The 18,240-nt window shown below is 35.7% G+C and overlaps 1 protein-coding gene and 1 long non-coding RNA gene across 2 annotated transcripts in view; both read right to left on the bottom strand.

The window, feature by feature from the left end:
- Positions 1 to 751: 751 nt before the first annotated feature.
- LOC139314232 (uncharacterized) lies at positions 752 to 14,486 on the bottom strand. The gene is made up of 3 exons (XR_011600176.1): positions 14,430 to 14,486; positions 2,452 to 2,478; positions 752 to 817 (listed from the first exon to the last, which is right to left on the bottom strand). It is a non-coding gene; the product is annotated as an uncharacterized lncRNA (long non-coding RNA).
- Positions 14,487 to 15,483: 997 nt separating this feature from the next.
- Positions 15,484 to 18,240, bottom strand: part of LOC139315082 (complement receptor type 2-like) — a 39,096-nt gene continuing 36,339 nt past the window's right edge. Inside the window, exons 18-19 of the mRNA XM_070941110.1 lie at positions 15,623 to 15,814; positions 15,484 to 15,533 (exon numbers count right to left, since the gene is read on the bottom strand). Coding sequence (XP_070797211.1) covers positions 15,529 to 15,533; positions 15,623 to 15,814 — 197 coding nt within the window. The 3' untranslated portion in view covers positions 15,484 to 15,528. The remainder of the gene's footprint in view (positions 15,534 to 15,622; positions 15,815 to 18,240) is intronic.

The following is an 18,240-nucleotide window of genomic DNA, read 5'->3' as shown; positions in this document are numbered from 1 at the left end:
GAAATAGTAGACACAAAATAAACTACCAACTATATATTAGAGAGTGATAGCTATTTTTTTTTATTTTTTTTATTTTTTTGCAATTTATAACAAGTTTTCAAATAAGAATTAATGTTTGTGAACCTTGCTTCAATCTGTACCATCCCTACTACTACCACTACTTCCATGTTGGAAACACCTAGGCGCTTTTGTGGTGAAAGCTGGTGACATCACCGTTGTTCAGGAGATGCCCAATTGGAGGCTTTTTTCTTGTAACTATTAATGAGCCCACCGAACTGATACCTATTTATCTACTCACATTTGCAAGCTTTCAAACTGCTAGGCGGGCAGGAGCTGGAGCGAATGATGGGAGCTCTCCCTGACATTCAGCAGAACTCGAGCTTCAAATGTGGGCTTGCAAATTAACTCTGCATCCTAATCACATGAGCCTCTGCGTTCCTACTACCATCCCTGAATTCATGATACATAAATATATATGTAGCTTTTTTTCTTTAACAAAAATACACATCAATGCAAAAAAAAAGATTTAGAAACAATTTCTGAAGATACACATACAGACTGATACAAGCACAAAATAGCATAATCTGCCTACTACTTAGCTTTCTTTTTTTCCCACCATGGAACTATAATATATATGCATATCATACATGAATGGCATTTACACTGATACTGCATTTTTTTCTGTCTAAAAATATTGTAGTGCCTATATAAAGCAAAAGAAAAACAAAAATCAGGAAATAAGACAAGTTCTACCTTTCTTCTATATATTTCTGGTGTAACATTTTGACTGCCAGAATCCACACAGGTAATGTACTACCTAAAAAGAAAAAAAAATTACTATTACAGTGTCCTAGTAAAATTACAGTGTCCTAGTAAAAATAACTAAAACAAAGAAAATCAATATGTGATTCAAAATGTGGTTACTTGGTCCTTTAATTAAATCCTTACAGCTGGAATATTATGTGGAAACTACTCCAGCCTTAATACCTATTAACTGCAGAAATTAACTATGCTGTGCACAATTAAATCACTTGAATAATCAGTATGAAACTTAATTCATAACTTTACAACCTTCATTCTTTATATATTAATGCTCAGAGTACTGGAAACAAACCAAATTATTATTTCAAGAATGCAGATTTGATTGAAAATATATATCTGAAACGTTGGATCAGTCTCATTAATAAAATAAAGCAATTGACGGATACAGAAGCATGTTGCATTGGAGGAATTCTTCAAGTTTTGATTTTGGGTTGCAGTAATGGGGTGTCTCATTACTTTGCCACATAGCTTTTCTGATGCATGAGTTTTGAAGAAATTCATATCAGAGACCAGAAACAAGCTACTTCAACTATTTGGAATAACTTTGGCACACAAATAAAAACTTTCCTTGAAAAGCATATTAGGTAAACCCAAAGACCCATTACTAATGGAAGAATACAGGACTGTAGGGAAAAGATCACTACATTGAGTGGCAGAAAGTTAATAAAACATATTCACAAATACCAACTAGTGATTAAAAAAATACAATATGACTTCATTAATCTTCTTCCACTCAAACATGTTTAACCAATTGGGAAACATGGAAATCTTGGAACAAGCCAGATTGAAAATTTCAAAAGAATTCTTAGAAGCAGTGACCCGCAGACATAAAGACCTAAAACTGGACATTACAAAGATCCAAAGTTAACACTTTCACAAAAAACATTTTCCCAAACACCTAGGTAAAATAGAACCATAAATCTAGTGTCCTAATTGTTAAACTCTCAGGCAGTCTTTGGGAATTATCATATTGCATGTTGCAAATATAACAAGTAAGCAAATTGATACATGCTAATAATTGATAATCATCTATAGTGAAACAATCATGGGGAAAGAACACCTTCCTAATGAACCATCTCATCATACCAACTCCATCAATCTCAAAGGATGCAATCAGAATGCAGATAAGACAAAAGCACCATCTTATCAATCAAATTATCTACCAGCATCAAGGATCGATCACTTGCAAAAAATACCATCCACCCATGTACCATCCAAGCCACTCAAGCATGTGCAGAGCTGGTATACAAGAGGATATGTAACTCCTTCATCAAAAACAATTTCTTCAGAATTCCTACTGCAATATTACCTGACAAAGTAATGAAATTACTGTATCCAAAACCCAATCACAGAGAACTCCCACACCATGAAGGCGAACCCCAAGCTATACATGTTTATTACCATCTCATGAATTGAAACAATAGAGACAAAATTGTGTTCTGTGTTATCCATATCTGCACAGAAGATCAAGAGAGGAATCTGAGTTGAGATATCTGGGTTAAAATGAATTGAAGAACTAGTTCCACCCAATAAAGAAGTAGATGATGTTTCCCAAAAGCAAATTACAGATTTTTCAAAACATCATTGAACAGTGCTAATATTTCCATTTTCATCTTCAAAGTTACATACCAAATATAACTAGTTTGAGGAAGATACCTAAAAAGAAAAAGAAAAATTATTCTGGTAAGTGAATTTCTTACAAAATGAGCATGCAGATTATTTATGGAAAAATTGATTATTCAGGCTTGAAAACTCAGCAGAAATTATTAGCTGAAATTCTACACTCTGAGGAGGTTCATATAAAGTATTTTATTTATTTATTTTTTAAATGAGTTTTTAACCTAAAAACATTGTACAATCAATAAATCACAGGGTTTTAAAAGAATATAAATTGATCTACTCATTCTGAAATAAATTTTTGATCAAAATTTCTTTTAAAAATACAAAAAAATAATATTGGTTATTTTAAAACAATTTTAATAAACACAAATAAAAAAAATAAATAAGAATAGTCATTTATTTGTGGATTTATTCTTTATTATATCCTAAAGTACAATGCTGCCAGACACAAGTAGATGACACGTAGAGAAACACAGATATATTCTTGAATATATTCTCATTTCAGGAAAATCCTAGTTAAACTGCCTCCAAATAGTCCTCTTTTATTAAAGTTATCTCTTTTCCTAATATATAGTGACCAGCTGAGATTAAGAACTGGCAGGATGAGGAATTTCCTGGGTGGCTAATCAAGTTTCATCTGAGGAGATGCAGATTTAAGCAAGCTCACTACTTGCTCACTCTTAGCACTGCTTGCATGTGAAATTGTAATTCTGTGCTTCTCTGTTGCTCCCAAATAGTATATCTAAAACTTGAATGGTTCTACGAGTTACTCACACTTCTGCTCCTCCAAAAAAAATGGATACAATCCAATTATCAATACTGATTGCTCTGTTTTGTGAGCCAGTTTCTTCTTCAAGCTCACTCTTTCGGCTTGACTTCACTTTTCTCTGGGCTATCCCCCATTTAATAAATTCTGTCTACAATTATATGGATGCTCACACTGTCAGGCAGATATTTAGACCAGATTAGGACTTTTGTCCTGCCGAGTCCTTCCCAAGGTCTTGGGATAGGCCACTGGTGATCTTAGATGCTGTTAAAGGTATTGCTGCATGATATAACTGTTCCAAATACTGCCTTTTCCAATTGACTGATAGTGATTATTATTCCTATTACTGTTGGTATTATTATCCCACCTTCTTTTAATATTAATAGATCAACTGACTATTTGATCAATGGCTGTAGCAAAATAACTATAAAATTACACAAACTGACTACAAGCAGGGTCATGACTTAGTTGCCAAAATTACTTATTAGAAACTTTGCCAGAGGTCTGAATCTGAATGGAGTAAGAACTACTGGGACCATCAAATCAAGAAAGTTTGGGAAAATAAATAGGCTAAGATCTTATGGGACAAACCAAACAGACAGGCATCTTATTCATAACATGCCTGATATAACAGTAACTGAAAGTAAGAAAGTCTGGTTCATTAATGTTGCTATATCAGATGATGCTAGGATTGAGCAAAATCAATTGGGGAAAAAATGCAAAATACTGGGACTTGCAGATCATATTTGAATGCTTATGGAATAAGAAATCAGCTTTTATACCAATCATTGGACCCCTTAGAGTAATACCTTTAAAAAACTCCCTCAACATTTGAAAATTTTGAATTTATTAGACCTAAATATCATAATTTTACTAAAAAAACCATTCTCCTAGGAACTGTGTGTATTCCTGGTTGCTAATTTAATAATTCTTAGGTCCTTGGTTAGGACTTGAGTTTTTAAGGTTCCAACCGTCTTAGAAATGAATCTAATTGTAGATTGCCCATAATAGGTGAGGAGTTACCTTGACTCCACCCCCAGTGAAGCACTACCTTGATGTGGTTGTGGGGCTTGTGTACTCTGAAGAGAATGAAAGCTATGCCAGAGGTTCAACCATATTAGACAGGTCTCATCAGAGTTAGAGAGAGTGCCTCTCCCATTAAAAATACAGTGAGATGTAAATTACAGAAATCCGTATCAGCTCAATGGTCACTGGAAAAACAAGGACTATGCTAAGTGTTGGAGTTCCTGGACATCTGGTGAAAAATAGGCTATAGGCAGTGGTGGGTTGCCCCCAGTTCGCACCAGTTCTATAGAACTGGTAGTAAAACCGGCAGGAGGCTCCACCCACCGACCTCAACGTCATCAAAATGCTTCTGCACATGCGCAGAAGAGTGTGCGCGCGGCCCCGTTGCAAACCAGTAGTAAAGGTAAATAGAACCCACCCCTGGCTATAGGGCTCAAGATTTTTGGCTGAACAACTAGGGCCAGCAGCTACAGTTGGAAAGAAAGGAATTTACCCATCACAAATATACAATGATTGAAAACAAAGAAATAATTATCTGTTATTGCAGATCAAGTCCAACAATAGGTTATTTGAAATGAATGCATCATTTCTGGAAAAAACAGAATCAGAATCAGAAATAACAGAACAGAGGCTATCAGATCAATGTTGATTTATAGTATTTAAGTATTCACACAGGCTGAATTGGAAGAATTGCAAAGGTTTACCCAGGGCAAAGAGATCAAAGCTTTCCCAGACCAGTAAAGTCCCTGACCAGATGCAAACTATGATGAGTTGACAGTAGAGGAAGCCAGCATAGCTACAGAATTGTTTTCATTTGGAAACCAGACACCGTCTCCTGCCTCAGATAGAACAAATCCCTCTAACTCTGGGGTGTCAAACTCACGGCCTTGTCACATGATGTATCGGGGCTTGTTTTTCCTTTGCTAAACCAGGCATGGGCATGGCCAGCATGTGACGCATCTGGCCTGCGGGACGGAAATTTGACAGCCCTGCTCTAACTAAAGAAGTAGAAGAATTGAAACAAAGAATAACTGAGCATCTAAAACAGCACAAAACAACAGAATAAGGTTGCCTACATTGAAGCTTTTTACAAAGAAATAGCTAGCACAAGCATCTCTGTTGTTAGCCGCCCAGAGTCCCTCAGGAGTTGGGCGGCATAAAAATGCGAATAATAATAATAATAGGCTGTGAATCTCACTAAAGATTAACCAATAATACTAATAATAAGTCAAATAGTGTATTATCAAATTTAAGCACTAGCTCACTCGGGTGAAATGCTCCCAGTTCGGACCAGATCACCCGATCCAGTAGCGATGGCGGCGGGTGGTTCAGAGAACTGATAGCAAAAATCCCTGCCCCTCCCCATGCCCAGCTGAGCCGCGCAATCATCAGAGGCTTTTTTTTTTTTTTAGTTTTAAAAGCATTTTTTCTACAACCTCTTCGGCCGAAAAAATGCTTTTAAAAGTTTAAAAAAAAAAAGCCTCTGATGATCGCGCGGCTCAGCTGGGATCATCAGAGCCTTTTAAAAGCATTTTTTTCTGCAACCTCTTCGGCCGAAGAGGCTGTAGAAAAAAAAAAGTCTTTAAAAGCCTCTGGCGATCCCAGCTGAATTGCCTGATCTCCAGAGGTTTCTAAAAGCATTTTTTTCTGCAACCTCTTAAGGTTGTAGAAAAAATGCTTTTAAAAGTAAAAATAAAAAAAGTTGGCCACACCCACCCAGTCACATTAACCCCCACCACCAAGCCACACCCACAGAACTGGTAGTAACAAATTTTACATTTCACCATTGAGCTCACTGCAAATAACAATCCAACTAACATACAGCAAAAACTGCAGTTACCATTGAATATCTGGGGTGCAAAGTCAACAAAAAAGGCAAACGGTGCCCCACCAAAATGTAAGATCAGGCTGGAAAGTAAGGTTAGCAAACTGAGTTAAGATTCAAGTAAACTAGAACAAATGAATGAAAAGAAACTTAACAAAAAAGAAGACCAAAGAATACCTAATCAAGAAATACCACTTAGAAACAAGAAAGATCAAGGAAGCACTGGAAATAATAAAAGAGCAAATAACAGTTATAATCAAAAAGATTAGCAGATACGAAGCTTAAATTGAAAATTATAGACAGAATCTCCAATTTCAATCCAAACAGAAGCATTTCTATTAATCTATCAATGGAAAGACTGCAGTGAATCAATCAGCACCTGACAAGGAAGAAACGGGGCAGTTTTGGGTGAAGATATAAGAAATATAACAAAAATGCAGCTTGGTTAAAGGAGGTGGATAAGAAAAAAAAGATAAAATGAAAACTTGTAATAACAGCAGCAATGGTGCAGAAAAGGGCAAGGAAGATCACAAATTGGTTAGCATCAGTTGAAGATAAATTTCATGGATTTTTGTTGAAACATCTGACCAGTTTACATGTTCTTGTTGCCAAGCTGTTTAACAACATCCTGCAAGGAGGTGATATGGAAGAGTAGCTAATATCTGGCAAAACCTATCTAATAATGAAAGATCTAGCAAAAGAGGCAGCATCAGAGCAAAGCAATACGTGCAATTTACATAGACTTCTGTAAAGCCTTTGAATTCAGTAGTGCACGACAAACTACTTCTAAAACTAAAATCTTATGTTATTTCTGGATAGCTGCATTCCTGGTTGCTATGCAATGGTAATAGATTGACAGAAGTTAACATCAAGAGAGGAATCACAGCAAGGAGACTCACTTTCACCACTACTGTTTTTCATTGCACTGATTCCTCTGTCAACAATACTGAGAACTCGGGCCATGGCTATCAAACACCAAAATATCTGCCAGATTATCCCACCTCCTTTACTTTGATGTAGTTGTATGGAAAAACACTATCTCTGAAGACTTCCGGTTGGTGAATCCCAGCGAAATGGCGCTGTGACAGCGATCGCTGCTTGCAGTGCCACTTTTTTGTTGCGTTTTGGGGTCCCTTCGAGGCGTGGGAGCTTGGAGAGCTCCGCGGACGATAGCGGGGTGTCAGCAGGCAGAGCGGTGAGGAGCAAGCACTCTCTGCTGGACCGACTACCGCTGTCAAACTAACGCGGCGCGTCTGCATTAAATGGCAGACTTGAAGCTGTGATAGCCAACAAAAGACAGGAAGCAAGAAGATTTCGGTGAAGTTGGTGCCTATGATCATTCGTACTACTTTCCCTTAAACACGCTCGGAGTGAGTTCAATTGGATTGTGCTGGCTGCGTCTGATAAGAAGGATCCTGGAAGGAATTGGCGGCGATTGTGAGGTTGGAGGAGATTGGTGGGAGATGAAATCGCAGACGTGCTGGTGAGACTGAGGATACTTTTAGAAAGGGAGACGGAGCCTTCAGTGGATTGGATTGATACTTTGTTTCGAGCAAACAAACTTTGGAAAGTTAAGAGTGTGGAATAGACGAATTGAATAAAGGAACTGGATTTTGGAAGTGCGGTAGCTGTCAGGACTAACAATAAGATTGTCTCGAGCTGAGAGACTGAGGAGCACTTGGGGAAGATAATGTGGCTGATGAAATCTGAATGACAATGCAAATGGAGAGTGATTGAACTTAAGAGCAACGCGAAGCAGATCATACAGCAAAGCGTGCCTGCTGCATCATTGTAAAAGAATTTTTTTATATTTTTTGGTTGCTTTTCCCTTCTGCTCTTTTATGACTGAGAGAAGTTATTGAGCAATTAATCAACTAATCAATTAATTAATCAACGAGTTGGGCAAATAACAACAAGAAAAAAAACATTAGAAAATTTATATATCTATAAGTATATATCTATATTAATATTATATATATTACATATTCCATTTTAGATAATCTAAATTAATTGTGAACTTATTTAAAATTTATTAAGTACTTTTTAGATTTTTTATTAAGGAATTTATATACGCTATAATCTTTTATATTCTATAATTGGATTTTTCCCTTTCTTCTCCTCCTTTCTTCTTTCAATTATTGATTCTTAATTTTGATTAGCTTTTTATAACTTAAAATATTGAATATTGAGATTGCATAATTAATTATTTATATGTGTACTTAGATTGTTCAAGATATATTAGAAAGTCATCAGTGCTTAAGTGTTAAATAAGAGTAGGTAAAGATAATTTGCTTAAGTAGTGGTAGCAGGTGAGAGGGTTATCTTAGTTCAAATTAGTTTAACTATTAATTGATCAATAAGTGACTTATTACAAGATAGGTTTGTGCAATAGATAAAAATTTGAATTATTGATTTATTGTATTACTAAACAATATTGAATAGTGGAACGGAAGGGAACGATTTAATATAAATTCATTTGATAGAGGCAGTTAAATATTGGTGGATGACAATTTGGAAAAACATTGAAAATATAACAAGAAAACAGAAAAAGGTATTAAAAGAGATGATGAGCTTCTCATCCACGGTGACAAAAACAGGAAAGAAAACATCCTCAAATCCCACGATCACAACGACATCACCTGCTACACAGAAATTGACTGAAGGTTTCTCTAACATGGAGAAATCAGGAATGCTACCCACAATGCAAGCAATGCAATCAACATTGACAGCAATACAGGACACGATGATTATGTTACAAGAAAAAATGTCTAGTAATCATACTGAATTGAAGACAGATATTAGGGCATTAGATCAAAAAATGATTGGTATACAGGAATCGATACAAACTAATACACAGAAGATTAAAAAGATGGAAGTTAAAATGGAACAACAGGAAAAAAATTTAGATACGGTTGACCAAAAACTGATGGAACAGAACAGGGAATTGGCAGACTCAATTACCCAATTGGAAATGGACCGAGCCTCCTTCTATCTCCGTTTCCAAAACATTGCGGAAGATAAGGAAGAAGATCTGTGCCAGGTGATGGCAGAATTAATTGCTGGGGTGTTGCAACAAGATAAATTGGATATTATAAAGGAAATTGACGAGGCGTACAGGGTCCAGACAAATTATGCATGAAGAAATAAATTGCCAAGGGAGGTGCATATAAGATTCGCAAGGAAGAAGGTAAAGGATATCCTCTATAGTATGGCAAGAGATGAGCCAATCATGTATAAGGGAAAGGAGGTGATCATACTGAAACAAATCCCAAGGAGGGTAAGGGAGATAAGGAGAGATTATAGGTTTTTGGCTACTCAATTAAACAAAAGGAATATTCTCTTCAGGTGGATCTTACCAGAAGGCATGTGGATCACATGGCAAGGGAATAAAGTTAAGATAGATAGCTTAGTAGCAGCTCAAGAGTTCCTGGATCAATTACGAGCATCTGAAGAGGATCAAAGTAGTAAAGAGGAGTTAGAGGCGGAAACATCGAAAGAAGAAGTAACCCAGCAGATAAGAGAGAAAGAAGGGATATTGAAGGAAAAGGAGAAGGAAGATAAGGATAGTAAGGAGACAAAGAAAGACCAAAGTCCACAAAGAGTCACACGTGCCAAGAAGTATTAGGATAGTATACAAAAATTAAGAGATGGATGATTGGAAATTGATATCGGTTAACGCAAATGGCCTAAACGATAACAAAAAGAGGAAAATTTTTTTTACAAAATTAGCTAAACAAAATATGGATATAGTGTGCCTTCAAGAGGTCCATATTAAAAAGGAAAATCAAAAATATCTGGAATATAAGAAATTGGGGAATCTTTATGCATCCCTAGCTGATAAAAAGAAAAGGGGAGTAGCATTGTACATCAAGAAGGAAATAAAAGCCGAACTAAAATATGCAGACCCGAAGGGAAGGGTATTAATGGTGGAAGTTAAAAGAGGCAACTGTCCAATCTTATTAACAGCAATTTATGCCCCGAATGAAAACCTAGGAGACTTTTATAAAAAATTAGGAGAGAGATTAAGCATGATGGATAAGAGCAAGATTTGCATAATTGGCGATTTTAATGGGGTAATAGATTCAAATAGAGATTATAAGGGGACCAAAGGTAAAAAGAAAAAGAGGAAAAATTTACCAAAACCATTCTTTGATATGGTAGAAGAATTTAATCTAGTGGATATTTGGCGGGTTCTGCACCCATATCAGAGGCAGTATACATATTATTCTAATCCTAAGAAATCTTGGTCTAGGATTGATATGATGTGGATAAGCAGAGATATAGGGTTAGATATTAAGTCAACAGAAATCATGCCCAACATTTGGGCAGACCATAATCCATTAGAGGTTAAATGGGAATGTACGCACAAGAGAAGAAATACAAGATGGAGATTAAATAATCAATTTCTAAAGGACAAGCAAAATGTTGAGAAAGTAAAAAAAGAATTAAATTTATTTTTTGAAGTAAATGAAAAGGAGGCAACATCTCGAGGTATCATATGGGATACAATGAAAGCGTACGTAAGAGGACTAGCAATATCGTATAGTGCACACAGGAATAAAGAAAGAAGAGAGAGGCAGAAGGCACTGATAGAAGAATTAGGGAAAGCCGAGAGGGAACTACAACATAAACCAGATAATAAGGATGTTAAAGAAAATTGGATGGTTATACGGCACAAATTAAACGTAATAGATCAAGAGGAATTGGCGTACAAAATGAAACGAACCAAACAATATTATTTTGAAAATGCAAACAAACCGGGCAGGTGGCTGTCCTATAGGTTAAAAAAAGAAAAAGAGAAAGGCATAATTCATCAATTGGAAGACCCGGAAGGCCACCTCAACAATAAACAGGAAGATAAATTGGAGATTGCCCGAGAGTATTATGCGGCTCTGTATGCGGAAGAACAAATTCCTAATGAAAAGGTGGTCCAATACTTGTCAAAAGAAAGTCTTCCAAAAATCGGGGAAGAGGATAAAGAAATACTTAATAAAGAAATAACGATGACAGAATTAAGAATGGTAATATCAAAACTTAAAAAGAACAAATCCCCAGGCCCAGATGGACTTCCAGGGGAATTTTATAAAAATTCGGATTTGGGAGAAATTTTGTTACCAAAGTTGTTAGAAATTTATAATGAGGCCCTAACAGAATCCAAAATTCCAGAATCATGGAGAGAGGCGTATATTACTCTCCTCCAAAAAGAAGGAGAAGACCCAAAATTAATTAAAAATTACAGACCGATATCCCTCCTGAATACGGACTACAAAATTTATATGGGTATTTTAGCAGGAAGGCTAAAAATAATTTTGAATAAATTAATACACAGTGACCAAAATGGATTCCTCCCTGGGAGGCAAATCAGGAATAATACAAGGATGATAATAGACATATTGGAATACTATGAGGAACACCCGAACAAAGAAATGGCATTGGTCTTTGTCGACGCCCAAAAGGCATTTGACAATCTTAATTGGCAATTTATGAAACAACAAATTATCCAAATGGAATTCGGATCAAATTTTGTCAATACGATATCCACAATCTATCAAAAACAAAAGGCTAATATATTACTGAATGGAGAACTAACTAAGGCTTTTCAAATTAGAAAAGGGGTCCGACAAGGGTGCCCTCTATCCCCACTTCTATTTATCTTAGCACTAGAAGTATTCTTGAGAAAGATTAGGAACAATAATGAAATAAAGGGTCTGACAATCAGAAAAGAGATATATAAGACACAGGCATTTGCAGATGATGTGGTATTAATCATGGAAGAACCATTAGAATCAGGCACTAAAATTCTGGAAGAATTGGGCAATTACGGGGAGGTAGCAGGCCTTAAATTAAATAAATCCAAAACTAAATTATTAACAAAAAATATGACGGAGGCAAGGAAAAAAGTACTGGAAGAATCAATGGAGATCCAAATCGCCAAGAAGGTAAAATACCTGGGGGTCTGGATTTCATCAAGGTGCTCGGCCCTCAGAGAGGATAATTATTTACCATTGGCAATAAAAATGAGCATATTACCCAAGTTATTGTATCTATTCCGAACGGTCTCTGTTAAATTAGATAAAAAATTCTTTCTGGAGCTCAATAGCATCATCAGGAAATTTATTTGGGAGGGAAAGAAACCAAGGATAGCAATTAGGAATTTACAGGACAAGAAGGAAAGAGGGGGTTTCGGATTATCTAAATGGGAGTTATATCAAAAAGCTGCAAACCTAGTATGGCTGAAAGAATGGGCAACCCTAAGAAATAAAAGACTGTTAACTCTAGAAGGGTATGATCTCCAGAAGGGTTGGCATGCATATCTCTGGGATACTGGGAAGAAGATAAAAACTTACTTCCATAGACATAAAATAAGGGAGATCTTGATACAAATATGGGGAGAGATGAGACAGAAGCACTATAGGAAAATTCCGAGATGGCTTTCCACCATGGAGGCTATAATATATCCAAATGTATTAGAAATGGGTAAAACGTTCAGATACAATGAATTATTAGATGGGGGAGGGAACCTTAAAACAAGGGAAGAATTGATGGAACAAGGTATTTCTATAGACTGGTGGCCATATAACCAAATTAAATCCAGATATAAAAAAGATAAGGAGGAATTTGGCATTGAAATGAGCATAAATGGATTTGATAAGATATGGATGGGTACGGACGACAAAATTTTAGCTAAATTATATAATTACTTATTGGAGTACGATATGGCAGAGGAAGTAGTTAAAGAACCGATGTTAGCATGGGCCAAAAATATAGGACAGAATATAAATTTGAACGAATGGGATTCAATATGGAATAATAACCTTAAAATGACAAAGGCGACGGCTTATAAGGAAAACCAATACAAGCTGTTTTATAGATGGCATATGGCCCCAGCCAGGATAGCGAAGATCTACCCCAATTCGAGCCCTAAATGTTGGAAATGTGACCATCAGCAGGGTACTTTTTATCATTGCTGGTGGACATGTAATCAGGCACAAAAATTCTGGAGGATGATATGGGTGTGGATTAGAGAAATAATAAAAGAAAATTTTGATTTTGACCCAAAAGCTTTTCTCCTGGGAATTTTGAAAACTGAATATGCAAAAAAGAAAAAGTATTTAATTATACATATTCTGACAGCCGCTAGAATTTCCTTTGCCCAGTATTGGAAAGAAAAACAAATACCACCTCAAGAACATGTTATTGGAAAAATATTGGAGTGCGCCGAAATGAACAAATTGACTTCAGAAATTAATGACAGAGAAGATTCAGAATTTTATAGCGTGTGGGACATATGGTACGAATGGATGGGGGAAAGAAATAAAGAAGGTAATAGAGATTAAATTTTAACTAATTAACAAAATCTATATGAATAGTATTAGATTTAGTCTTAGGGAGTTGAGCACTATTATTTTTAAGTGTTTGAAATTAAATCTAGCTTCAAGAAACAATATCAACAAAAGACAAGCAATAATGTATGTAGATGTATATATGTATATAACTGCACCAATGAACCGAAAATGTACCGATTGTATCACTATATGTTATAATAAAATCAAATTAAAAAAAAAAAAGGAAAAACACTATCTGAATCGCTGCTCAATACTGTCCATCTATATAGCTAAGATATTGCAATGGAGTTTGGACTGGACAATGCTTATTATTAAATTGGGAAAATAATAACTGAAGGAATCCCCATAGAAATAACATCAAGAATCTCGATGAAAATGATCACTGTAATGAAAATGATCATCTGAGCATCCTTCAAGTTGACAACACCATGCACACTGAAATCCGGAAAAGATTAGAATTGAATACATCAAGAGAGTGAAATATCACTTCAAGTAACAAGTAACAAGCCAACTAATGTACAGCACAGATGCAATGCAGTTAGGAGGAAATACCACAGAGTGATGGTGTTTCTTCTTCCAAACTCAATAGAGGAAATATCATCAAGGCAATTAACACCTGGGCAATTCCAGTCATCAGATACACATTTGCAATAGTGAACTGGATTCAAGCAGAACTAAAAGCCTGGATAAGAAGACTAGAAAAATAATGACAATGACAATGAATCATGCCCTTCATCCTGAGAGCAATGTTGAAGACTCATTTATCATGGAAAATGGGTGTGGAGTGTTGCAAGTACATCAGAAGTTGAAGAAGAAGAAAAAAAGCATTGAAAGAATATCTGAAGGACAGTAAAGAAGATTGTCTGAAGCTAGTATACCAGGAAGGTCTAATGAGTACTGCAGAGATGAAACTGGCCTGCAACAAAGATCAAATGAAGGACAGAAACAAAGGACGGGAAGCCGAAACATTACATGACCAATACATTTTTTTAAAAATAGCATGGAAAACTGAAAATAACAATACCTGGCAATAGCTAAGATCAGGAAAGTTGAAGAAAAAGACAGAAGGCCTAATTCCGGCTTCACAAGACCAAGCCCTAAAAACAAAAGCATACAAAGCCATAATTGAAAATATTGCAACAAATAGCAAAGAAGCTGGTTAGCTGCTGCAAGAAAATTACACAGACTGACAACAGCAGCACCAACAACAGCATGACAAAGTAGCAACAATGGTGCTACCTTCAAAGATCTGCAAGAAATACCATTTGCCTGTAAGCAAGAACTAGTGGGACCATAAAATAGAGAAAATCATAGACTATAAAGAAACTAACTTGTTCTGGGATTTTAGAATTCAAACAGACAGGCACCTGCTTCATAATACACAAGACTTAACAATTATCAATTAGAAAGGCAAAAAAGTTTACATAGTGGACATGGTAGTACCTGGAGATAACAGAACAGAAGATAAAGAATTGTACAAGATAACAAAATAAAATAGAAATAGAACAACTGGCAAAAGAAAGCAAAGATAGTACCAATAGTAGTAGGTGCCTTGGGTACGGTCCCAAAACAACTGGAGCACCAATTAGACACCATCAGCATAGACAAATTCATCATCAGTTAATTGCAAAAGATAGCTTTACTGGGAATAGCTTACATACTTTGGGATAACTCTTAACAGCATAACATCAATATCTGCTTATCCAAAGTTCTTGGGAAGGACTTGATAGGTGGATAAGAATGCCAAATCCAGTCTGAACATCTGACTGACTGTGCAACAAACAAATTTTCAGCACAGCAGTACTAAAATGTTATTTACACATTATAGGAGCTGGCAGAAAATATACAGGTTTAAAAAGACCTGACCAGAACTTCCAATTTTTATTTTACCTTGCTACAACAAAGCAAAATCTGATTTCTGTTCACATAAGAAATAAAGGGAATAGAGAAGTAAACTGGGAATTCATCCTTTGGTTCCATTTACTGTCTTCTAGCTGAGTGAATAGCATTTCTTCCTAGATCATTGCATTAGGTAGTATTTTTCTTTTGTGTGAAGAAAGCAAAAGCAGCTTTCTTCAGCCTTCAATATATTTTGTCAGATTAGAATTCTACAATCTTCAAATTCATGCTATATTTTAAAAAGAGAACAGCAAATAATTTCTAGGCAGTTAAAACAATGTTTACTTAGTATAGGTATATATTCTCATTGATACTTACTCAGATGACAATTTGGGACACTAGGAAGCCATTTCTTCCCACCAATATATTTAATCTTAGATGGCCCTATCAATACATAGCCAGCATGGCATGCAATATCCACCTCATCCCCAGGATTGTAATATTTTTTCTTCCCATAGACTATTTTTCCATGTTTGATGAAAAGTTGAAAATTATCTGGTGAAGTTTTAACTAAAAATACAAATAGGTATTATAAGCAAAAAAAGCAAATACTGAAATCGATGCACATCCTGACATCCTGGACATAAACTGTTTCAACTTTTCCCCTCAAGATGATGCTATAGGGCATTACACGTTAAAAAAACCAGACACACAGAGAGTTTTTCCCCCATGCTATCACTCTGTTAATCCCCACAACACTGTCTATGCCATGGGATGTCAAACCACCTAGTAGGGCTGTATTACTTATTCTTCTCATCTATCTTATTATCTATTTCCTTAGATTCTTATGACTATGACTTTTTGTTTGTATCTCATGACTTATGCTGATTGCTTTTATTTAGTATCCTATTATGATTTATGTTGATTGCTTATTTAGTATTCTATGACTATCAATGTTGTATCTCATGATTTATTATTGTATTTTATAATTATGATCATGATTTATCACTTGTGGCTTGCATGTACTGTACATTGAGAGCTTATGCACCAAAAACAAATTTCTTGTGTGTGTGTCCAATCACCCTCAGCCAATAAAAATTCAATTAGAATAGAATAGAATAGAATAGAATAGAATAGAATAGAATAGAATAGAATAGAATAGAATAGAATAGAATAGAATAACAGAGTTGGAAGGGACCTTGGAGGTCTTCTAGTCCAACCCCCTGCCCAGGCAGAAAACCCTACACCACTTCAGACAAATGGTTATCCAACATCTTCTTAAAAATTTCCAGTGTTGGGGCATTCACAACTTCTTCAGGCAAGTTGTTCCACTTATTAATTGTTCTAACTGTCAGGAAATTTCTCTTTAGTTCTAAATTGCTTCTCTCCTTGATTAGTTTCCACCCATTGCTTCTGGTTCTACCCTCAGGTGCTTTGAAGAATAGTTTGACTCCCTCTTCTTTGTGGCAACCCCTAAGATATTGAAACACTGCTATCATGTCTCCCCTAGTCTTTCTCTTCATTAAACTAGACATACCCAGTTCCTGCAACCGCTCTTCATATGTTTTAGCCTCCAGTCCCCTAATCATCTTTGTTGCTCTTCTCTGCATTCTTTCTAGAGTCTCAACATCTTTTTTACATCGTGGCGACCAAAACTGAATGCAATATTCCAAGTGTGGCCTTACCAAGGCAGTATAAAGTGGTATTAACACTTCACGTGATCTTGATTCTATCCCTCTGTTTATGCAGCCCAGAACTGTGTTGGCTTTTTGGCAGCTGTTGCACACTGCTGGCTCATATCTAAATGGTTGTCCAGTAGGACTCCAAGATCCCTCTCACAGTTACTACTATTGAGCAAGGTACCACATATACGGTACCTGTGCATTTTGTTTTTCTTCCCTAAATGTAGAACCTTGCTTTTTTCACTGTTGAATTTCATTTTGTTTTCCCTAAACATTTTGTATTATTTTTCCTAATCCTTAATATTCGAGCTTAAAACCATTACAAGTTTTGTTTTGTTTGCAATAGATGAGAGGATATTCAAAAATGGAGGGAGAGTGCAATAGGATGGATGGATGGATGGATGGATGGATGGATGGATGGATGGAGACAGAGAGAGAGAGAGAGAGGGGAAGGCAGGCAGGCACGTACCAGGGCCAAACATTCTTTTCCAAAGTTACCCTGCTAAAGTGACAAGATGATTATTATGGGACTTAGAAAAATTACTTCCTTATAATGGTTTGTCTGTATTGTTCCTAATCTTTTTCAGTACAAACTAAACTTTCATTTAAGTTCATCAAGCAATACATTACAACATTCAGAAACTGTCAACAAAAACATGTGTAATATTCTGCCTCTCCTGTAAATAACGGAAAACTCCAATCTTAAAGCATCTTTTAAAAAAAAAAATACTCTACCAAATTTTAATACAAGGAAGATAAAAACTAAAAAGAACCAATAATTAAAAGAAAGAAAAGGGACAATAATAAATGTGTGAAGAACAGAAAGAAAATACAGTATAAAGCAGTAGCTTCAGATTTTCTTATGCAGCAGTTAAAAGTATAGATGTAAATTAACCTCTTATTTTATGGTTGTAGCATAATTTCCATTTTTTCTATCCATTTTTTCTAATCATCAAAACGATGTACAGTGGAAACTCGATACTTGCTTTGAAATTTATCAAATTTGGTACTCAACACATTTTGATGTGAAAATTTTCTCCTAATATTCATTGTTTGTCTGGTACTCAATGCACAAATTAGAACTTGTCAGTGTCAGCTGACATGTGACTCAATACATTATTCCTTATGGGAAAAAAATGTTTGGTACTCATCATTTTTGGTACCTCTTGGAACCAATTTAGGACGAGTATCACAGTACCACTGTATCATGTTCATTTTTAGATTCCTACAAAAAGTCTATGATTTCCAGTCAAGACTCAGTATATTACCCTGTTTCCCCTAAAATAATAAGCCCAATCGGATTTTTGAGTGCAT

Source organism: Pituophis catenifer, unplaced genomic scaffold (assembly GCF_029215685.1).
Source record: "Pituophis catenifer annectens isolate HBS135680 unplaced genomic scaffold, rPitCat1.0.hap2 SCAF_3, whole genome shotgun sequence".
NCBI lineage: Eukaryota > Metazoa > Chordata > Lepidosauria > Squamata > Colubridae > Pituophis > Pituophis catenifer.
Note: the sequence above shows the minus strand (reverse complement) of the source record. Positions and strands in the feature narration are given on the sequence as shown.